This window comes from Trichechus manatus, unplaced genomic scaffold (assembly GCF_000243295.1).
Source record: "Trichechus manatus latirostris isolate Lorelei unplaced genomic scaffold, TriManLat1.0 scaffold00007, whole genome shotgun sequence".
Lineage (NCBI taxonomy): Eukaryota > Metazoa > Chordata > Mammalia > Sirenia > Trichechidae > Trichechus > Trichechus manatus.
In genome coordinates, this window is record NW_004443943.1 from 26,146,779 (window position 1) to 26,171,539 (window position 24,761).

A 24,761-nucleotide genomic window follows, 5' to 3' on the forward strand; every position below is an offset into this window, starting at 1 on the left:
TGTGTGTGTGTATATATATATATATATATATATATATATATATAAAGTCTCCAATTCTAACTTCTGTTGCTTCCCAGCTGGCACTGAACCAATTCCCCGCCCACATAAATGAAAATATCTTGGTTATGGGTCAGCAGGACAGACCATAGCAATGCTATCCTGAGACCCAAGAGATTCAGAAGATTGGTGGGACACAATGAAATAACCTAATTTGTTCTGGTCCAAAGTAGTGGGTAACCAATCAGGCAACAGCGAATGGAGGTTCTCTCAAGAACACTGACTGAGAGGAGAGCTGGAGGTCTACCAGCATGCGTGTGCTCAAAGTGATGGAGCCACTTACAGTTTAACCCAGTGAAACTGAACATCCCAATTTGCTCAGTGATGTGATTCCAGGTTCCAGGGGTCTTTAGGGCTTCTAATCGTGCTCTGAGTTCAGATCTCATTGTCAGAATCCGATCAGCCATTGTCTTCACATTACATGTCCTGAAGAGTGAACAGCGATGTAAGTACTGATCCACACAGGAGAGACTGTACACTAAAACATGTGGATTTAAAATCTATCATTGAATCTATAAACCAGAAGTGAGATCCTGACCTGCCTCTTACGGTACATAGATGCATGAATGGATGGATGAGCAGACTAGAGGATAGGTTAACCTGTCTAATCTTGTCCCTCTCTGATCTGTTCTCCAAGCAGAAGAAAAGAACTGTATTTGCTGATGGAGTCTAGTGCTAGTCCTGGGTACACCAGCTGTAATACCCTGAATGTTTTAACTCAGGCTCTGATAAGGTGCTGATATAGATAGGATAATACATTTTATCAGACCTAATTAAACAGAGATTGTAGATTTAGCTACTAGGCAAAAATTACTATTTCTAAATAAGATAAAGTATATGTAAATTAGAGAGAAGAATGAGGAGCCCAAAAATTATACTAACTTGAAGTTGGACATCCTATTCCATCAGGAATTCCTTCCTGTGTTTTCCAACTTTAAGCAGAGGAAAACTGGGTGGTAGGGGGAGTGGAGAAATGACCATTCATCGAGTGCCCCCTCCTATGTTCCAGGGCTTGTGTTAGGTACATGTGAGATAGGTACCACACCCATTTGACAGAAATACCTGAGAGTTAAAGAGGGTAAAGTAACTTTGTCCCGCCTCTGCCAAAATAAAAGGAAAATGACCGGTTTAATTTAATGGGACAACTGCTATTTTGCATTCCCACCCTTGCTCATCAAGCTACGAGCCCTTACCATTCCTTAAAGAGCTCAGGGTTGGAAAGGGTACATGCCACAATTCGTGCTCCCTGAGCGGGAGGATTGGACCAAGTAATCCGCACGATCTTCTCCATCTGGGAAAGGACCCGCAGGACGCTATCAGTTTCTTTTCCCACCACAGTCAGATTCCCCACTCGCTCATCTAGAGAGAGGGATGAGAATCAGACTTGGCTGCAGTGATTGGGGAGAGTGTAGAAGAGGGCTAGGCTGTAACTCAGAACACTCACTGTAGAGCCCAAAGTTCTTGGAGAAGGACTGTGCGCAGAAGAGCTCTAGTCCTTCAGACACAAAATAGCGAACGGCCCAGGCGTCTCTCTCTAGGTCTCCAGATGCGAAGCCCTGATAGGCTGAGTCAAAGAAGGGGAAGAGGAACCGGCGCTGCAAGGAAGGAAAGCGAGTCAGGGCAGGAAATCGTTCTGGAACCAACCTCAGACACCAGCCTTCCTTTCTCAACTGGTGCTTAGGAGGAATTTCTAACATTGTCCATTTCTCCAATTTCTCTTCTTTCTGTCCCCAACCACTTCAACAATTTCAGTAAACCTTACTTTTTAAAAGTGCACTGTTCTAGAGTGTCACGATGCAGCTTTGCCAATTATGCTTATTTTTGAGGTATGGAGGTAATGTCTTACATTGGTGGATTCTTCGCCATGAATTCCTGGAGTGATAAGCTTAGTTCAGTATAGGCTTAGGATCTGCAGAGCCTCCTCACAACCTCAGGGCTACTGTACCGGGCAATGAAGACGAAATACAGTAGTCTCTATTCTTATTACTCTTATCTCTTCAAAGAGCTCCCCACACTGAGTCTGCTCCTCCTGCTGGGCTGTCTCTGAGAACACCACTTCCCTGCCCCTAACCATCCAACCTAGAAACCAGAGTGTATGCTTCACTCCTACCTCTAGAGCTCACCCCCCACACCAATCAAACCCCAAGTCCTAGCAGTCCTGTCTCCTGAAAGCTCTAGAATCCTTTTGCATTTCTCTTTTCCCACTGCTACCTACTTCAGGCCACCATCAGCTCCTGCCTGGATCATTGCAATAGCCTCCTAATTGGTCTCCCACTGTGTCTAATCTTTCCCTCTCTGATACATTCTCCACTAAGGAGTCAGAGAGACCTTAAGACAATGCACATTCCCACCATGTAACTCCGTGACTTCAAAGATTTCAGTGGATCCCACTGCCCTCAGAATAAAGTCTAACTCCTCAGCACAGGGTCCAGTCCCAAGCCTTATCACTCACACTCCATCCAACTCCCTTTGAACTCTACACCATAACAAGAATTACTTTCTCTTGCTTAAATGGGACCTGATCTCTTGGCTTTGGGCTTTTGACCATGATCTAACCTCTGCAGGAAACGATCCTTTCCTGACAACATTCCTGACCCCCACCCCTGTCTGTCAATGCCTTCTTAACTCCTCCTAACCCTTCAAGTCTCAACATGGAAAACACTTCTTTGAGAAGGCCTTCCTCTTCTACTACCACCCACACCCGCTCACACACTCTCTCACACACACTCTCACACACACACACTCTCACACACACACACACACACACACACACACACACACACACGCACACACTCCTCCAAAGTCTGGACTATGTACCCTCATGGTAACCTCATCAGCAGAGCTATCTCACAGTATCCTAACTGCCTTAGTACTTGTCTGTCTCCCCAAATAGGTTGTATGCTCTTTGTTTGTATCTACTTTGTTCACTATTGTAACCCCACGGTACCTGGCACATAATAGTTCCTAAGCAAAAATTCTTTAAACGCATTAATGGAGAATATATACAGTTTGAGCTACGAATTTCATTCTAAAAAGTTATCCCAAAGGGATAATAAAAGAAACATTATCAGTACCTAATTGTTCATAAGAGCAAAAAACCTAAAAGTCCATCAATTGATTTACCCAGTCCCTAACATGACATATCCACGCACAGAATACACTGTGAAAAATGATGCTGCAAAACATTTAATGACATGTAAAGGAGTTCAAGTGAAAAAACAAAGTATGTTATAAAACAGTATAGACAAAATGGTCCCATCTTTGTAATATATATATCTTTGATACATATATATATACACATATAAATACACGTATGTATACATAGGAGCCCTGGTGGTGCAGTGGTTAATAGCTCGGCTGTTAACCAAAAGGTCGGCATGTTCGAATCTACCAGCTGCTCCTTGGAAATCCTATGGGGCAGTTCTACTCTGTCCTGTAGGGTCACTATGAGTTGGAATCAACTTGACAGCAACAGGTTTGGGTTTTTTTTGTATGCATGCATATACAGGAGCCCTGGTGGTGCACTGGTTAAGAGTTCAGCTACTAACCAAAAGGTCGGCAGTTTGAATACACCAGCCATTCCTTAGAAACCCTAGAGGGCAGTTATACTCTGTCCGGTAGGGTCGCTATGAGTTGGAATCAACTCAACGACAATGGGGTTTGGTTTGATTTTTGATATACGTATATTTATACACACACACAAGACTGGCATCCTATATACTAAAACTAATGGTGGCTTTCTTTGAGTAATAGGACTTATAGTTAATATTTATTCGTTTCTTTGGGCTTTTTTCCATTTTCCAAATTCTTCAATAAACAGGTATTGCTTTTAAATATATATAATACGAATACATACCATTTTTTTAAAGATGCTCTAAAAGGGCAGTTAGTTACCTTCATGATGGAGGCGATCTGCTTCCACTGCTCCGGAGTTGGGTCAGTCCCCGTTGGGTTGTGTGCACAGGCATGGAGGACAAAGATGGAGAACTCAGGAGCATTCTGAGGAGAAGGAAGCTATGTCATCAGCTCTGACAGTGGCAGGAATACCAGGAGATCGAGTCAGCAGCAAACTGGTCAGCAATGAAGAGCAAAGACAAGGCCATATTCTGCCCTATGTGCTATTTCAGAAACCACCATCTAATTTTGGGAAAAAGTCTCAGACTCTGACTTATCAACCGATCCAAAGACTTTCCCCTGTTGCTCCTGACATCACAGGACTCTCTTTACTTTGTCTTCTACATCACCCACCTCCAGATCATTCAGGAAACCCTGGAGGTCAAGTCCTCTCTTCTCTGCGTCCCAGTAGTGATAGGATCGAATGTCTTTAAATCCAGCAGCAGAAAATACACCATTATGATTCTCTGCAAACAAAGGGGGAAAATGTTAAAAGCTTTTACTAACACAAGGGGGCATAATCGGAAAGGATACAACTCAGCTTCTAAGGCCCTCACAGGCTCAATTTCCACTGGACAACATCAAAGCTAGGGGTTAAGATTTAAAAGGAAGATTGTAAACAAGAACAAGTTCAACCAGTCACATTAATGCCAAACCTATATCCTACTACTGTGGTACTGCCTGCATCCACATTTTATGCCTCCTCTGGGGAATTTCAACATAAACTAAAATACAAGTCTGCCAATAGTCTTGGGAAAAAACATTCTGAGTCTGAATTTGAGCATCAGGTTTCTCATGTACTGCTATAATCCACCGCTCAAACCATTACCAAATGTCAGTTGTTCTAGGCTGTGTTACATTTTCTGTGTAACTGTCATGGATTGAATTATGTCCCCCCAAAATATAAGTCCACTTGGCTAGGCCATGATTCCCAGTATTGTGTGGCTGTCCTCCACTTTGTGATATGATGTAATTACCCTTACTAAAATCACACCCTTGCTTAACAGAAGCAAGCAGAGAGGAGAGGGCTTTACCACCAAGAAAGAAGAGCTAGGAGTGGGGCACGTCCTTTGGATCTGGGGTTCCTGCACTGAGAACCTCCTAGACCCAGGGGACAACTGATGCCAAGACACAAGATCTCCAAGGAACGCCGGACCCACAGATGTTGAAAGGAGATAAGGACCTTCCCTCAGAGCCAACAGAGAGAGAACGCCTTCCCCTACAGCTGGTGCTCTGAATTCAGACTTCTAGCTTCCTAAACTGTGAGAGAATAAATTTCTGTTTGTTAAAGCCATCCATTTGGGGTATTTCTGTTATAGCAGCACTAGATAACTAAGACAGTAACCAAGAATCATGAGGATAATTCTCTCTCACTTTTCTTTTTCTCCTCTTGCCACAGCTAAAAGACTCACCCCAGGTTGGTGAGGATACATAGACAGGTGTGTCCTTGTTGTTTGTTCCATTGTACCATCGAGCTAAGAACTCGGCTCCAATTCGAAGTGCACCTGTTCCCCCCAAAGACTGCACAGCTCCTACCTGAAAGAGAAGAAGCAGGATCGCTGGTTGATAATGGCAAGGTCAGATAATATTAGAAAAAATAAGGTAGTAATAATGAGCACTTACTTTGTGCCTGCTACTGTGCTAAGCAATTTAAATAATTACTTCATCAAAGCCTCACAACAACTACATGAAAAAGATACTGTTATTTGTCCATGATTATAAATAGGAAGCCAAGGCAAAGAGAGGTGAAGAACCTTGCCCAAAGCTTCCAGCTACTGAGTGGTGGGGCCAGGTCTCCAACCCAGGAAATCTGACTCTCGGCAGAACGTCCCTACTGAACACAGAGGTAGAGGACTTAGCCAGGCCACATTAGTGTGAAAGTCTCTTCAGCATCATCCCAAGATCAAAATTGCCCTCCAGCAGAAGCCTGTAAAATACTGTTTCTAGCGTGTCATTGAAATCAATCTGCAGTACTCCTTCTCATCTTTCTAACTCAGGCTTATTGATCCTTAGAAATATGTTCTAACGAAACAAAGAAAATAAAATAAAACCTGCTGCCGTTGAGTTGATTCCAACTCATAGCGACCCTATAGGAGAAGTAGAACTGCCCTACGGGATTTCCAAGGATCAGCTGGTGGATTTGAACTGCCAGTCTCTGGTTAGCAGCCATAGCTTTTAACCACTGTGCCACCAGGGCTCCAACAAAACAAAGGTGATATACAAATACTACTTTCCTCTCCTTAGCTTTCTTCTCCTCTTAAAACAATCTCTCCCAGGCAATAATAAATGTCCTATGCTTTACCATTTAAAAAATGCTTTCACATACATTCTCCAGTGATCCTCAACACAGCCTGGTAAAGCAAGTTCTATATCCCCAATTGACACATGAGGAACTGATTCCAAGAATCACTGGTTTGCCCAGGGATCCAGAGATGGCGGGTGGCAGGGCTGGACATAATTCCAGGTCATCTTCTCTAGAGCTAGTCACTATACCCTGCTTATGTTGCCCTGCCTATATAACTCTGATTTGCCATTTCAGCAAAATTTTTTCAGTAGAGAAATTACATGCTGCCTGCCTTAGGCTGGGTTCTCTAGAGAAGCAAAACCAGTAAAGTGTATAAATACATATATAGAGGGAGATTATATCAAGGAAACAGCTCACACGATTGTAGAGGCTAGAACGTCCCAAGTCCATGGATCAGGGTAGAGGCCTCTCCCAAGTCACACAGCTGCAGAAGCTGGCAAGCCCAAGATCGGAAGGTCAGAGAGCAGGGCTCCCACTCACAGGCTGTGCAGATCGATGAATCCCAGGTTCGGCAGATAAGCTGACAGCTCAAGTCCCAAGAACGGGAGATGAGATGACAGGAAGCAGCCGCAGGATCCAGAGAGAGCAAAAAGCCAGAATGTCTGCTTATATACAGATGCGGGCCACACCCCCAAGGAGACTCCCTTTCATCTGATTGGCTACTCACAGTATATTCAATCATGGGAATGATTACATTAAAACACGGAGAATCATGGCCCAGCCAAGTTGACACACAATCTTAACCATCACACTGCCTAACATGCTTAAAGAATTTTTTAAAAAGAAAGAAAAAGGTCACATTATAAAGCCTATCTAAATAAAAACAAGGAGAGGCACACCAATCTGGTAACAGTGGCAACCCCTGGGGAGGGGTCTACAGTGGGGAGTAGTGATCAAAAGGGACTTTGGCCTAATCTATAGGTTGCCTTTTGAAAAATGAGAATATATTCATGTATTGTTTGTAAAATTTTAAAATAGTTTAAAGAACCTATCTAGATATAGAGATTTGCTGTAAAATAGTCTAGTTTTTTTTTGGGGGGGGGGGGTTAGTCACTACATGATCGACGATATACAAGTAACTGTTAAAGCTGGGTACTGGATACATGGGGGATTCATTCATTATTCTGTTCTCTCTACTTTCACATTATTTGAAATTTTCCAAAATAAAAAGGTAAAAAAAAAAAAATCTTCCTAGACGAAGAAGAAAAGCTTCCTAAATCTCTTTTTAAAACTCACATAACACTGATGCTAAAAGATGCTGAAGAAAACAAACACACAAAAAAAGGGAGCTTTCTCTTTTCATGACTATAAATACTAAGTTCCCAAATGAACATTAACGAACAGCGAAATCCAATAGTACATTTAAAGATACCGCTTGATCAAGTGAGATTCATCCCATGAATGCCTGGTTATTTGATTATTAAGAAATATATAATTTGTCATGCTGTTAGATGTAAGGTGAAAACTCGAATGATCATCATAACAGATGAGAAAAGCTTAGCCATTTCTGACCTGATATAAATGCTCAGTAAAACAGGAAATGGTACTTCCTGAAAATAGCAACAACAAAAAAATTCATTCAACCCATAAGTCAGCTTCATGAGAAACAATGACTCATTGGCAGAAATCCCATTTAAACCAGGAAAAAGATAATAGTACCAAGAATCACCACTGTAATTCACCGCCATTCTATTTGTATCCGAAGATCTGATGATTTGTGAAAGAATACTGTCTGAAATATGAAACATAAGCAAAATTGACGTTCAAAGAGATGCAGAACTGATCACAGCTGTACATTACAGAGAGAGGCTGAGGAGTGGTTGAAATGGTGAGTGTCGGTAGGATTTGGTGCACTAATCACTTTGTTCTTCACAGTGATCCCCCCCGAGCACTGATTTCTTTCCATGGCTTTGAAGGTTTTGCCCCCACATTGTGACCTACCTGGATTCTTTACACAAATTGCCACCAACATGATTTAACCAAAACGTGCATTTATTTTTTATGGATTTGTCATCCAGCTAAGTTGAATGTCAACATCACATGTTATTTCACATTTCAGATACCTAAACAATTCTGGAATGCTAACACTTCTAATGCCAATGAGCCAGGTTTCCCTTGAACACGGTTTTATGTTATCACAGAAACATGACAGGTGTAGATACATATCCGTGAAAACATTCCCAGGCATAATTTTTCCTATGCTCAACTATGAACTCTACTCTTTTTTCTCCCGCTCAGGAAAGTAAATTCATTAATTAAAAGAAATCAGAAGTCAGTTGACTACATTGAAAATGTGTTTGGAAAAGATAAACCCACCTCACAGAAAATAATCCTTGGCATTCATGACATATGACACTTGAAATTTCAAATTCCCAAGAAATTATCATTCCCTAAAAATAGATTGAACACAGGATGGCTTCAGTGAAACACAAATTGCCCTAAACCATAGAAGCCATTAACACAAACAAGTTTTGGGTGAATCAGTAATGTGGCATTTTGGTCATTCTGTGTACTGGTTTTTGGTAAACTGATCTAAAGTTCAAGAAAGTCCTGAATTTGGTTCACAGGCAAATCATAATATCAAAAGAATTAATTACCAGCTTCTCAAGGAGCCGGGCAGCTGGACCTGGTAGCTAAATAGGGGTGTCCAGAACAAGGGAAATTCAGTAAGACTTGGTGTGCAGCTAGACAAAGCGGCCTCTGTATCTACTACATATGCCAGTACGTTCTTTGTATTCCCGATTTAGCCACACTACCTGAAGAAATTCCTGCTAGACTCCAGAAGATTGACCAGAGATCACAATCTGCTGATGTTACAATGACTTCACTGTGAGGAGGAGGAGAGCTGACTAGGAGCTGCTTGTGGTCAGGGCCATGTCACATTCATCTGGATGCCCCTAACAGCTCACATATCTGGCACATGATACTAAATGAATATGTGTTGAATCAAATGAAGATGATGCTCAAAAGATCAAAGCCACAGCAAAAGCCCAATTCTCCTAGAGGAAGTGACCAAAGTGAGAAACAGGTATGGCATTACATGGCAAGGACGTCTGGCCCACAAGCCCTCCTACCTCCAATGGCTCAGTAATTTCAGAAGCCGAAACTTTACAATTTAGGAGGTGAGAAATGGACACTTGGTCTGGATCCTCATGTCTGAAAAGGGAAAAGTAGTAAGAGGCAGTGAGGAGTCTAGAAAATAGGTCTTCTCAAACTGTTTGAAGGACCTGGTAATGTTAAATTTTGAGAGGAAAAATCTAAGGGAAGACATGATTACTGGGTGTTTTCTGGTTCGTTCATTCATTCCTTTAAACATGCCTCATGTCCTTCAAGTTTTGGATCAAATGTCACTTTCTATTTCTACCTTGACCACCCTCGTTTAAACTGCATCCACCCTCACTGCCACCCCTGATATGCCTTCCCCTGCTCTGTTTTTATAGCATTTATCATTTTTTTAAATATACAATATCATTTTCTTATTTATTACATTTATAGTCTGTTTCCCTCAACAGAACTGGAAGCAAACACAGGGGTTTTTGTGTGTTTTGCTCACCACTGTGTCCCAGCACCTAGAGCAGAGCCTAGCACTAGGGGTGAGCGCTCATTTGTTGACTCAATGAGTGAATTCAAACATCTGAGGATCTTTGAGGGGCCAGGCTAGGAGCTAAATGCTGAATATTTGCAAGGTAAGTAAGTAAGCCATGATCCTTGCCCTGAGGGAAATCGTAGTCTTATGGAAGACAACAACTTACCAAATTACACATTACAGCAAGCACAGTGAGTACTGTCATTCCCAGGCTGTGAACAAAGTCCTACGATAACTCAGAGGACACAAACAACTAGCTCTGCCTGAGAGAGCTAAGTGTTCAGCATGGAAGTGACTCTTGATCAGGGTCTTGAGAGCTGAGGAGTTAGAGAAGTGAGGAAGGATATTCTGAGCAAAGGCTCCAAGTCAAGACAAGGCTTGGTGGGTCTAGAAAACAGCAAGGTTCTCAGAATGGCAGGACACTAGGGGGCATGAGGGGGAGTAAGTAAAATACCAGGATGAAGGCTGGCTGTAAAATGCACTGTGTGCCAAGTTCAAAGTCCAGATTTTACCCTGTAGATAATGGGACAGCAACTAGGGTGGGGGGAAGGGCAGGTGACATGATTACCTTTATTTGCTAAGGAAGATCTTTCTAGCTGCAGTGTGGAGGATGTACTAGCATGAGGAAGAGACTAGAGACAGGAAGGTCAATTAGGAGACTATTACAAGAATCCAAGTGAGATGATGGGGGGCTGAACTAAGACAGTAGCCTAGGAAAGGGAGGACTTCCAGGGAAAGAGGAAAGGCTCAGAGCTCTGTGGAAACTGGTACCTGCCATTCTGCTTCTCAGGGCATCTGGGTAACATGACACACAAAAGGAAGAAGTGCTGCAAACAGCATTTGGGGAATAAATCAGATGACTCTAAGATGTCAAGACTCCTTCAATGCACTGAAGGCAGTACTATAGTGCTGCTCATTGATCCCTGTTTTGATCACTTACACTATAAAACTTGAGGCTGTTGCTTGTGGCCTTGACCTCGGTATATAGCTCCCCCTCTTGTTTAGTTCATTCTGTGGGTTTGATCATAGAAAAATTTAAATCTAAGTCTGTATGGCAGTCTGTAAATATTTGAAGGCTTTTTTTGGCTGATTTAGGTTACTTTCTCAGCATCTACATCTCCCAGGCAGCATTATAACACTGGCCCGGGGGGGCAATAAGAACAACTGTGTTAAATTGCACAAGACTTAGCTGGACAATTGCACCAATTACAGGTCTTTTCCTTCCCACCCATCCAGCCAAGTTTATCTTCTTCAAACAATTCTTATTGGGTAACTTCCCTGCTCGAACGTTTAGTGGCTTCCACTGTCCTAGCTGCCAAAATCTTAGCCTCCTGGATCTATACAACATATTCCTCAGCTCAAATCAGGCAGATCTTTTCACAACCTAGACCTCCTACCCCCTACCTCTGTCCTTTGACTCCTATTACTCAAGAGAGACACCCCTCTTTTTTCTCTCCTCCACACCTTGTGGTTCTCAACCCTGGCTGCACTTCAGAATCACTAGGGAGCTTTTCAAAATATGCCCATGCTGGGGCTCCCCATCCTCCAAGATTCTGATTTAACTGGTCTGGAATGGGGTTCAAGCATCACTACGTTTTAAAAAGCTCCTCAGGTGATTATAATGTGCAACCAGAGTTGACAACCAGTGGCCTGGCCCCATTCACCCATTTTTCAAGACTCAGCTCAAGTCCCATCCCTGGTCCTCACTGATCTCTCATTCCTCTGAATTCCTACGACACTGAGAATCTATACCATACGATTTCCTGCCACACACAACCTAGCTTGTTGTGTCTGCTTTCAAATGTGTCATTCTTCCATGTGTCTCTAGTTATAAATAGAATACATTCCAAGAAGCTCTTAAGTGAGAGACAGTAAGATCAAGGCTAGAAGAATTAAGGAATATTAGAACTGGCAGGGACTTCAGAGAGCATCTAGTCTTGAACTTTTGGGGGTCATAGACAACTTTTGAAAATCTGATAAAAGCCATGAACTTTCTCCCCAGAAATAAGCATATACACACAAAATTCTGCATATAATTTCAGGGGGTTCAGAGACTCCTTAAATGATGCAAATGCTCCTTTTGGGATCATGAACTACAAACCAGAATTTTTCTAACGCATAGATGTAGGGGTCAGGGGATAAATGACTTGCTTATGGCCAAAAGTAGTGGCAGAGCTGGGTTCAGAACCCTCATCTCTGGATCATTCCAGTCAGTTCCTTTTGCTTAGCATCTCTACGGACTGCTTCAAACTCAGCAACAGTTCTGATGATCTACTAGGCAAAGCTGGACAATCGAAGAAGCCATGCTTTGCATATGGCCATATGCTCTACCAAGCTCTTGAAGTCACATGACTTAAACCCTTATTCGCTGACCATTCTACAGACATAATTAATACCTAATACTTTAAAACAAATGAATCGTCAGCCTCTTTTCACTTTCACAGTTTTTAAGAAAAAATACATCCTCACCCGCTTATCCTTGAGAGCTGGGCTGTCATCCCCAAGGGCAAGGCGGGAAGCACAGGTCCGGAACTCTGCTAAGCCCAGGATCGGCAGATATTCATGGTTCAGGCTGTTGTCATTAGCAATCTTCTGCTGTACCTTCCTCACTACCGGCAGGACCCAGGGCTGACAATCATCTGTGCGATACGCTGGAACATGGAAGAGAGTTATATAATGGAGGGGTCTTAGGTTTCATCCAAGTAACAGTTTCCAACACCTTCCAATCAGAACAGGGAAGGAAATTAAAATAAAGTTCATTCACTTACTGAATGCCTACTTTGGGCCAGGCATTGGGCTAGGTGCTGAGCAAACATGCACAGACATGGTTCCTATCCTTATGGAACTTATGGCTCTTAAATGTAAGTGACCTCCAAAAAGGAAAATGTTGAAATAAAACTGGGACAACACAGAGCCTGGTTAAGAGAATGCATGTGAAAGCACTCTGCTATGTCAGTATTACTAGCACACTGAGGTCTCTACAGTTATTGGCCCAACGATTTTCTTCCTTCTGCATCTCTAGTGAGTTTCCCCTACAGCCCCTTCCCCACAAGTCACCTTCCTAATCTCTTGACGAAATCAGCGCTCACACACTCACACCAAAGACATCTATTCTTACAGGGAAAAGTGCAGACAGCAAACATTTGTAAAAACTGGTCACCTTCAGCATCTCCTTGTAGAGAGTAGCAGTACAAAAGCTCTCCTTTTGCTTTCCTATGACGGAGCAGTTCAGATTCCGTCTGATACAGTCACTCAAAGCTTAATCAACATGAAAATCTTTATAAACTGCCTTCTTCCACCCCTCATTCAAATTATTAAATCGAGAAAAAGTACTTCTTTGTACAGAGGCTTCTTGGTTTGGATTCAGGTACAGCACAGAGGATTAAGACATGTTTCTATGAGAGGGATCAAGCTCCCACACAGCTCCCTACGAGGGCTCTGCCATCCTGGATTAAATCAGAGCTGCACACCTCAGCTCCACCAGGAAGTGAAACTTCCACAGCATCAAGCTCAGAATACATCCTCCTTGGAAAAAATGCTGTTAACGTTCATCTCCCCAAGAGACTTCCAGAAAAGGGCTAGGTGCTATTTCAGATGAACTCTGTACCTTCAAACAAAACAGGGAGGGTCAGAGGGGTGGAAAGAGACCCACCTCCTCCTCTTGGCCTATAAGAGCAGTAATAGGACTAATAATGGTCAAACACCCTGTGATTGAAGATTCTGACAGCTAGTTACACAATGAGTCACCCAAGGACCTACTTACATACCTTGTCCTCTCTCTGTATTTTGACATCAGCTGGTGTTCAGAGTTTTAACTATTCATCCCACTTCATCTGTGTTATGGACTGAATTGTGTCCTGCAAAAATGTGTGTCAACTTGGCTAGGCCATGATTCTCAGTATTGTGTGGTTGTCCTCAATTTTGTGATCTGATGTAATTTTCCTATGTGTTGTAAATCCTGATCTCTATCTGTGGTTAAGGAAGCAAGATTAGGTTATATTAAAGAGGATTAGAGTGGGATGCAACACCCTTACTCATGTCAGAGCACTGGTCCATATAAGGGGAATTTCCATGAGATGTGGCCTGTATCACCTTTTATCTTACAAGAGATAACAGGAGAGAAAAGCAAGCAGAGAGAGAGGGACCTCATTACTACCAAACAAGAATAGCTAGGAGCGGAGCATGTCCTTTGGACCTGGGGTCCCTGTGCTAAGAAACTCCTAGACCCAAAGAAAGACTGATAACAAGGACCTTCCCCCAGAATCAACAGAGAGAGGAAAGCCTTCCCCTGGAGGTGGCACCCTGAATTTGGAATTCTATCCTCCTAAACTGTGAGAGAATAAATTTCTGTTTGTTAAAGCCATCCACTTGTGGTACTTCTGTTATAGCAGCACTAGATAACTAAGAATTTGGTACCAGGAGAGTAGGGTGCTGCTCTAACAGATACCTAAAATGTGGAAGCAGTTTTCAAACTGTGAATGGGTAAAGGCTGGAAGAGTTTTAAAGTGCCTAACAGTAAAAGCCTAGATTGCCTTAAAGAGATGGTTTGTGGAATTATGGACATCAAAGACAATTCTGGTGAAGGCTCAGAAGAAAGTGAGGAGAGCTGTAACACTGGAGATGCCGCAGAGGGTGAGAAGCAGCATCAGCGAAACGGCAGCAGTAGAACCAGGAGGCCGGCGCAAGATGGCACGGAAGCCAATCCACGGAGTGAGAGAGCTGAGTGCCTTAGCAGGAGGCTTCCTGGTGGAGTGTGGTGCCTCTGAGCACTTATCAGTGGAGCTAGGCTTGCCAACTCACAGAGTGAGAGAGCTGAGTACCTTCAGGCCAACTCTTTACTGGCAAAATGGGGTGTCTCCAGGCACTTATCAGTAGAGCTAAAAAGCTTTGGAACACTTGCCTGAACAGGCAGACACTGGGCCAGCCCAAGAGGCCCAAGAGGCCAAGAGGCCAAGGAAACAGGAAGCAGAAGCTGAAGAGACAAAGGAGCACAGGAAGCAGAGCTGCCTCAGTCTTAAAGGGTAGGGCCAGAATCTCTAGGGTCTCAAGAGGTGATGCCATGGCCGCCTAGGTTTCATAGAATTAGAGCTTCACCAACTCGGTTCTGGAGTTTGGGGCTGCCTTTCATGAGTGCCAGCAGGATAGGGCCGAATCCGTTGCCCAAAGCTGACAGGGCAGGGCTGTCATGCCAAAGCGGCAAAAGAACAGGGCCTGCCGGGGCTGAGGGGGTGGAGTCGCCACTCAGATGGATTAGGAGAAGGGGGCCACCCAAAGCCAAGGAAGCAGAGTTGCCATTCCAATGGGCCTGGAAGGTGGAGCTGAAGCCCAGGGCCAAGGAGCCTCCACCCAGAATCCAGACGGTGTGGCCAACACCCAGAATCTGGAGGGCAGGACCATTGCCTAAATGGTCTCAGAGAACAAAGGATTATTTTCAAGACTTTAATGTAATGTGTTCTGCTGACTTGCTTGGTGCCTGTTACCTCTTCTTTCCCTCCAATTTCTCCATTTCTTTCCCTCCAATTTCTCCATTTCTTTCCATTTGTAATGGAAATGCCTACCTTGTGCCTATTCCACCATTGTACTTTGGAAGCAGATAACTTATATTCTAGATTTCACAGATGAAGAATTCTACCCCAGTGATAGAATTTGTACTTGGAATTGATTAAAGACTTTTGTGATGATATGATAAGGTAAATGTGTTTTACATGTGGCAAGGACATGAATTTTGGGGGGCCAAAGGGTGGAATGTTATGGATTGAATTGTGTTCTACGAAAATGCGTGTCAACTTGGTTAGGGCATGATTCCCAGTATTGTGTGATTGTCCTCCATTTTGTGATCTGAAGTAATTACGTATGTGTTGTAAATCCTAACCTCTATCTATGGTTAATGAGGCAAGATTAGGTTATGTTAAAGAGGACTGGAGTGGGATGCAACACCCTTACTCAGGCTACAGCCCTGATCTGATGTAAGGGGTGTTTCCCTGGGGTGTGGCCTGTGTCACCTTTTATCTTACAAGAGATAAAAGGAGAGAGAAGCAAGCAGAGAGATAGGGACCTCATTACCACCAAGCAAGAATAGCCAGGAGAGGAGCACGTCTTTTGGACCCGGGGTCCCTACACTGAGAAACTCCTAGACCCAGAGAAAGACTGATGACAAGGACCTTCCCCCGGAGCCGACAGAGAGAGAAAGCCTTCCCTTGGAGCCGGCACCCTGAATTCGGACTTCTATCCTCCTGAACTGTGAGAGAATAAATTTGTTTCTTAAAACCATCCACTTGTGGTATTTGTTATAGCAGCACTAGATAACTAAGACAATCTGCATCACATTTTTACTGACCTAAATTAATCTATTTCATAATATTTAATTTTGCTTACAGCAAATTCCTATATACTTCTTCTATACTAAAGGTATTTATAGCCCACTTTGAGTTATCCTATGACTGATTTTTTTCTTCTAGACTATTAGCCAAAAGGTTAACAGTTCAAACCTATCCAATGGCCTCAGAAGACAGGCCTGGCAATCTATATATAGAATTTTCAACATGCTTTTTTCCACTTAAATTTGTATTATGAATATATTTCACCATCATTAATTATTCTTCTAAAAGGTAACATATTCACATCTCCATCCCATCCTTATCTCCCATCTCCCTAGTTCCAAAATCTTCTCCCTCCATAAATAACTGTTCTTAGTTTCTTATATATCCTTCCAGAATTTCTCTATGGACATATAAGCAAATATAGATTACTTCCCTCTTTTTACACAAAAGGTAGTACATAGCATACTATACACTGTTTTCCTCCTTGCTTCTTCCACTTAACTTGAAGATCTTTTTATACCTGTGTGTAGACTGTCCTTGTTCCTTTTTACAGCTGCATAATTGATAAATATGCTGTAATTTATTTTGCCAGTCTCTTGTTGATGGACATTTGAGTTGTTTCTAATTTTTGGCTATTATAAAATAATACTTCAGTGAACAACTCTGTACATATGTCATCTCACATGTATGCAAATATATCTGTAAAACACAGAGTTGAAAATGGAATTAGTGGGTTAAGGGCTGTATGTATTTGTAGTTTTGACAGATATTTCCAAATTGTCCGCCACAGGAATTATACCAATTTACATTCCCACTAACAATGTATAAGAGTGACTACTTCCCCACAGCCTCACCCACTGAGTGAACTTTTGCCAATATGAGAGTGAAATAGTATTCGGGATAGTTTTAATTTGCATGTCTCTTATTATGATGCAATTAAGCATTTTTCATACATAGGAACCATTTTCAACATCACTTCGTGGCTAGATAATGTTCCTTTCTATGCATAATTTATTAACCATTTATGTTGCTTTCATTTATTTGCTATTATAAACACTATGATGAACACTGTTTTATCTTTGTACATATTTTTTTTTTAAGAAAAACTTGATGTAAAAGTACTAGGCCAAAGGGTATACAACAGGTAAAAGACTTTGTAAGATCATTTTCAATTTTACATCTGTCCTCTATTCTATCAGCTAACCTTAATCCCCAGAAATGTGTCATCTGCAAATTTAATAAACATATCAAGTTAGTACGAAAAAATGTGGACAGAGCTCCAGACTGACACAACCACTAGCCAACAAATAGCCTCTGGGTAGGTGAATCTAACTCACAATACTGTCACACCACCCACATTACACGGCTTATCCTCCAAACTAATTCTCTAGCAACAAGTTCAAAAAGCCAGCTTTACCAGGTGTGATTTGGTCTGGTTCGTTTAAAGACATACCAAAATAACTACTTCCAAGTTAAGAGTCGTCCCTGAAGCGGAACACCCTATCTATTATCACAATGCTACCAGTGTTCAAAATAATCTTGGAATTCTTCTTTTGAAATTGTTTTCAGAGGTGACATCTCATTATTTTAAATATCCTCAATGGTGCCAAATTTTTATCCTTAGAAAGTAAATTTAATTTTTGGAAATGGTTAGAAGTTACATACATCGTATCCAGCAAAGAGGGTGGATAGTATTAATAGAGACCAATCATAAAGAGATAGTCTCTTGTGTGGTTCCTACCTGCTTCTGAAGGCCATTCCAAAAGAGGGCTTCCAGAAATCTTTGAGCATTAGCAGTATGTTTGGACTACATCGAGAAGACGCTATCTAGATGTAGGAAAAGTTTGAGTGTTCATGGAAAATCCAGTTCTATTATGCTCCAGGTCTGTGTTTGGGTAAGTGTTAAACGTTATCTCTATAATCATATTTATGCTAATATGTTACCCATAATATTATTTATAAATAATGTGTTCTAAGTAAATAAAATATGAAAGAGAAAAAAAGTGCAGTACCACTGTTCTTACCAGCGCTATATGCTTTGTGTAACTCTAAAAAAATCCTGCACTACTATTGCAGGGTGGGGGTGAGTGCATTGTATCTGTTTTGTGACAAAACAGAAACAGACCAACTTATACCTCCCCTTTGTTTTTCATTGCCCAGTTTCTCCCACGTTCAGTTCTAGATTTATTTCCAATGCTTTGCCTAACTACCCTAATGAAGTGAAACTGCAGATTACTCTTGGGTGACTGGAGCAGTGAGGTCAAGCATTATCAACAATTGCTTTTCCCAGAAAGTTTTATTCCTGTTTCTTGGCCCCATGAATTCCTCATTCATTCTTTCACTCACTCACTCATTCACTTAACAATATATCATGAGCCAAGCACTGGCTAGAAGTAGAGACACAGAGATGGATTCAATAAGCACCAAGTCCCTAATTCTTTGAGGAGTCAGGAAAGATTTTACAGAGGATGAACTGTGAAAGATGAGTAAGAGTTTAAAAGGTAGACAAGGGAAGAATGGCATTCCAGACAGGGGGAATACGTTGTGCAAGATCCCAGGGGCTTGGAAAGCATGAAGTTTCTGAAGATCTACACAGAGCATGGCTCAGATGTAGGATCCATGGGACACAGCAGGGAGTGGCTCAAAGGGTCTTGGAGGCCCTTCAAAGGAACTTTAGGTCCAAGAAAGAACCACTGAAAACGTTTAAACAAGGGTGACATGGACAGCTGTACATTTTAACAGTTATTTGAATGACACCGTGGCAAAAAAACTGGAGAGGAAGACAGAAGCAAATAGTTAAGTCAGGAGCCTATCGTAATAATCCAAAACGGAAATGATGACGGCTTGAATTAAGGCAGTGGTAGTAGGAATAAAGAAAAAGGAATAGATTCAAAATAGGTTTATGCAGTAGAAAAGATAGAACAGAATGACCAAATAAACAGATACGAGATGGAGGAAACGGCTGCCTACAACACTAAAGTCTCTCTCTAGTCTGGATAATGAGTATACCGTGGTGGTGCTATCAACCAAGGTATAGAACACACAGGGAAGATAAATAAAAGATCAAGGGGAAGGTGGAAATGATGAGGTGTGCTTTAAACATGCTGAATTTGAGGTGGATGTAGAATGTGCCCAGCAAACTCTAGCAAGTATGGGTCTTGCACTCAGGGAAGAGGTCCAGGATGGAGAGAAAGCTTTCATAATTATGGACATTGAAGGCAGCTGAAGCCATAGTAATAACACCAATGATTCACTTTATTATTTAATACATACAAAGCACTGTGCTAAATACATCTTTTTATTCTCATTTAATTCTCATAACAACCTCGTGATGTAGATATTACGATACCTATTTTAGGGATCTGGAAACTGAGGCCAGAAAACTTAAGTAATTTGGCCAAGCATAGTAAGAGTTAGGATATCATAACTATTGAAGTACATGGAATCCAGGTACTTTTTTTTAACAGAGCAAGAAATGTCTAGGGAAAATCCAAAGCAAGCAAGCCCCAGAGGACTGCCTCAGAGCCTCTTTTATCAGCATGCTCACCAGCTCTATTCACAACTGCTCTTCTTCCAGACTATAAGCCTTTTAAGGGAATCATACAGGTCACTGGTGGGCCAGCCCAGTGGTCTTGCTTTGCAGAAGAAAAGGAGAGAAGAATATAGAGAAGTAAACAGTCAAACCTGTCACGCCCCCCTCTTCCTCCTAAAATCTCCACTCCCCTCACCCATCCCCACCTGAGTCCATGCTGGTATGTCTTTAAGGCCCTTCTCCAACTAGGACACTAGAGAGAAGGCCACAGGGTACTCGGAAACATCTGATATAGCATATCTTTCCAATAATTCCATTTGAAGATGCTGGGAAACCACATTAAAAACAACAACAAATATTAAACACAGTTTATCTGGAACAAAGAAACCTACATTTATATGAAAAAAGGACTAGAGTCTGAAGAAGTATCTTGCCTCAGGCTGTACCAGGCTAGACCCATATCTCCCCCCTGCCTTGAAAGCCACCTGCCTAAACTTTAAGAAGCACTGGAACAGTCAACTCAGATAGCATCCTGCTTAACAGTGTAAAGTGTGATACCCTGCTCTGTTTAACTATAACAAAACTATTGAAATAGTCACAGCAAAAAAATCTTTGAGGAAATATCTGTAAGTAGGAACTGGCTAACAAGATTATCTGTTCGTTTTCGTTCTGTTACCGACAAGTCGATTCTGACTCATTGCAACCCTACAGGATAGAGCAGAACTGCCCCACAGGGTTTCCAAGGAGTGGCTGGTGGATTCAAACTGCCGACCTTTTGGTCAGCAGCCAAACATGTTCAACATCACTTGAACATGAGCTGGATAACCTCCATCAGGTTTTATCTTAGGAGTCCCTGGGTGGTGCAAACAGTTAGGTGCTTGACTACTAGCCAAAAGGTTGGCAGTTCAAACCCACCAGAGGCACCTCGGAAGACAGACCTGGCAATCTGCTTCTGAAAGGTCAGAGCCTTGAAAACCCTGTGGAGCAGTTCTACTCTGTATACGTGGTGTCACCGCAAGTTAGAATCAACTCAATGGCAACTAACTATGAGGACCAGGTTTATCTTAACTTGGGAGTGGAGAGGAGTATCTTTCTCAAAGTTAGGAATTCATTACACTTCTGTAACAAAAGGTACACTTTAAGATGCATATAAACAGAGCTAGGACATACAAAAGCTGGAAACAGACTTTTTATTCTACTCTGCTTTAATTAGAACCTTTGCAAGCTCCTGCCAACCCAAGAGAAAGACCCAGTCACAGTGATCATCAAAAAGAACATTTACATAACACTTTCATTTACATATCACATTTCACACATAATTTTTCATTTAGTCCTCAGCCAACTGATGAGACCAATAACATTATTATCACATGTTACAGTCATTTAATAGGCTGCTAAGGGATAGAGACAATCATGTACTTCTTATTAAACCTTTAATGTCTAGTAGAATCTTGGAATGGACTTTCAGTAAAGTCAAACGTTAAGAGCAGTATTTTAGAGAGAGATCATTCAGTCCTGGCTCCTCATTTAGCAGACCATGTCCCCAGATGTTAAATACCCTCCCAAGGTCACATCACTAGACAGCAGGGCTGGCCTGAACCCAGGTCTCCTGGCTTTTTCCGCTACAGTGCACAGGCTGCCCTTGACCAACTGAAGGCACCCAACACAGAGGAGGAGGCAGGGGCCCAAGAGACCTGACCTAGAATCCCAGCTCCATCACCTATTAGTCATATAAATGGTGGGGCTGGGGCAAATTGTTTCATCTTTCTCAGCTGCAGCTTATCTCGTTGTTATTGTTGGGTGCCATCGAGTTGATTCCGACTCATAGTGATCCCATGTGACAGAACAGAACTGCCTCACAGGTTTTTCTAGGCATCAATCTTTATGGGAACAGATCATCAGGTCTTTCTTCTGTGAAGCCAGTGGGTGGGTTCGAACCACCAGCCTAGCACTTACTGTTACACCACCAGGGCTCCTTCCTTATCTCTACTACAGTCGTAATAACAACTCTTCAGAGTTGCTGTGAGGGTTAAATGAGATTACATGTATAAATCATCTGCTCATAGTAAGGATCTGGGGTTCCTGGAAAACATCACAAAGGCACCATCAAGGTTGAGGCGATCGTCTGAGCTGCAGATTATGCTTCTGAGACAACCATCTCTGGTGTGGACTGAAAGGTGCTTTTTCTCTGCATGAGCAGTTTATTTCTGAACCAGTGTCAGAAATCATTTCATTTTGCAGTTCTCGAGCTGACAATTTTTATTCAACATCCTTTGTGAGACCCACCCAAAGAAATGACAAAATAGTAATAATATCTGATGTTTATATAAACTCCTATAAATGTGCCAGGTACTGTTCTAAGCACTTTAAATGCATTTAATCCTCACAAAACCCCTGTAAGACAGTTCAAAGGTAACTGAGCCAATAAAATCTGAGATTTTAAAAAAGCTCTATTTAGATTAATATCAGTATTAGTTCTTCAGTATATGCCTGGCCCTAAAGAAATACGTAGAGGTTTTGGATTGGATTTAAATTAGGAGCTTGAACAGTGCCCATTCCAATTCAATCTGAGGTAATCTTCAATATTTCTCCCACTCTGCTGACTGCTAAAAACATAATTTTCTATATATAGGCAAAACAATATAGTATTGATTTATTTTTTTAAATGTTTTGTTATGGAAAATTTCAAACACATACAAAGGATGAGAGAATAATATTAATGGACACAGAACCCATGTACCCATCATCCAGCTTCAATAAACCATCACTTTCAACAGCTATTTCTAACCTCCTTCCCCGTACTCCTTGCTGAAGACTTTTTAATTTAACACATGCTATGTACAGATGGAGCCCTGCTGGCACAGTGGACTAAGAGCTATGGGGAGCCATGGCTGCTAACCAAAAGGTCAGCAGTTGGAATCTACCAGCTGCTCCTTGGAAACCCTCTGAGGCAGTTCTACTCTGTCCTATAGGGTTGCTAGCAGTCCGAATAGACTCGACAATAGGTTTTTGGTTTTTAATGTACAGATATGGAATCCCTGAGTAGTGCACACAGTTAATGCATTCGGCTGCTAACCAAAAGGTTGGAGGTTCGAGTCTACCCAGATGTGCCTCGGAAAAGAGACTGATCTATCTACCCCCGAAAAATCAGCTACTGAAAACCCTGCGGAGCACAGTTCTACTCTGACGCACATGGGGTCACCCTGAGTTGGAGTCGATTCAATGACAACTGGTTTATACAAACAGTCACTTTGGGAAATCTGGTTCTAAACTTCTTAATATTACCCTCTATCACAAAATAGTTCAATTTTCTGTTTCCAAAATCTCTAGTTCTTTCATTCTAAGTGTGATCCCTCGCATAAGTCATCATGCTACTCATTTTCTTCTCTCTGGCTGGTCTGTGTGTGTGGCAAAGCCCAAATCAACAAAGTGTCTACGGGATTTCAAACACCCAAATGGTGGCGACAGAAATAGCAAATTCACCAGAGAAGGTTAGAGTTAAAATGGAATCTCAAAGGCAATCAGTTCAAACTTTCTCTAGGCAAACGGGGAAAATGAGGCTCTGGGCTGTCCAGGGTCCAAAAAGCACAAGAGAGAACTGAAAACAAGAATGTGTGGAAAGTGAGCTTCTACTGCCCATACTCTCTGCTCCTTTTTGATCCCAGCCTTTCCACCATCTCTACTGATCTCCTATCACATCTCTACACTCACAAGCAGCATTAATGGATCTCAGAAGCACTTTAGATTTCTATTACAGCACTTAACACCTACTGATTTTAAACTCCTTGAGGGCAACAGTCAGGCCTCAGTTTTCCTTCCTCTCTCCCCACCCCTAGTGCTTAGTAGGGTACCTGACTGATACCGAGCAGTGACTCAAATATTTACTCACCCAGTCCAGCGTTCCCTAAGGTTAAGAGTTCTCCTTTATCCATTCCTCAGCAACCTGGACCCTATCCCTGGCCACCCCCATTCTTTAGGAGGCAAAAGGATGTAGTATAAAGAACACGGGATGGAGAACAGAGGATGGATCAGAAAATCTGCGTTTGTGTCTTGGCTGCTACACCTACGCTGTGTAACCTTGGGCACATCGCCCAGGGCCTCCGTGTCCCCATCTATAAAATGGGCAGGTAGAACTAAGACCCCGTGGATTCTCTGACTCTGACTCCTGCCTCCTCTCCAATCTCCCCTCCCAAGCAGCGCCAAGCTGGGCCTCAGTCTCTACCACAGTGCCCACCTCCAAAGACTGGGCCCGTTTCACTCTCCACTCGGCTCACATTCCTGAACACTGACTGCATCCTTACCTCCCACCCCCAGGTTGACCTTGCGAGGGTCTGGATCCTCCCGGAAGTCGGCGACGAGCTTAAACACAAGGACAGGCTGGGCCTGTGAAACCTCGGCAAAGACGGAAGGAGGAGCCATAGCCAGAGGACCGGAATCTGCCGAGAGCTTTTACCCCGAGCCTGGAGCTGCTCTGTCCGGTCTAGCAGTAGCCTGTCGAGGAGACTCTCACCTTCACCCAGCCTGCGGGCCGGGTCTGCGGCCTCCAATGGTCGAGCTGCGTCCGGAGCTTGGCAACGCAGTTAACCAATAGCGAGCTTCTGACGACAAGAGACTGGAGGGAGGGATGGTATTAGCCAATCCAAGAAGAGAATCTTATCGGAGGCGGGTAATGATGCAACCAATTCTATTTTAGCCGGCTATAGTGGAGGCGGAGACTAGGTTGATTGGCAGACCCATGTGCCTATCGCTGAGACTACTATTCCTTGTGTCTTCCAGTGCTGAGAGTAGCGGTTGGAGGAGCCCAGCGGCGGGTGTTCCCAGAGGCCGCCTCCTCGACCTTCGAGGGTCTGTAGACTAGGGGGAGGTGGCCCGCGGGAATTCGGGGGAACAGGCCTTCCTGTACCCGGGAAGCAGGTGTCCTCGCTGCCAGACCGGGCAGTCCGCACATTCCTGACTCGGCCAGGTCTGGCAGCCAAGTCCCCGGCGTCTCCGCCCAGAGTGGAAGTCCCGGTCCCAGCCGGGTGTTTCCCCCTGAGGGAATTGGTGTGGGTTGCCCGCCTGGGTCTC

General features: G+C 42.8%; 1 protein-coding gene across 1 annotated transcript in view; it reads right to left on the reverse strand.

Moving 5' to 3' along the window:
- GOT1 (glutamic-oxaloacetic transaminase 1) overlaps positions 1-24,206 on the reverse strand; it is a 29,366-nt gene extending 5,160 nt beyond the window's left edge. The window contains exons 1-8 of the mRNA XM_004370018.2: positions 23,996-24,206; positions 12,312-12,493; positions 5,364-5,487; positions 4,306-4,418; positions 3,952-4,056; positions 1,502-1,652; positions 1,251-1,416; positions 341-483 (exon numbers count right to left, since the gene is read on the reverse strand). Coding sequence (XP_004370075.1) covers positions 341-483; positions 1,251-1,416; positions 1,502-1,652; positions 3,952-4,056; positions 4,306-4,418; positions 5,364-5,487; positions 12,312-12,493; positions 23,996-24,113 — 1,102 coding nt within the window. The 5' untranslated portion in view covers positions 24,114-24,206. The remainder of the gene's footprint in view (positions 1-340; positions 484-1,250; positions 1,417-1,501; positions 1,653-3,951; positions 4,057-4,305; positions 4,419-5,363; positions 5,488-12,311; positions 12,494-23,995) is intronic.
- Between the last annotated feature and the right edge of the window lie 555 nt (positions 24,207-24,761).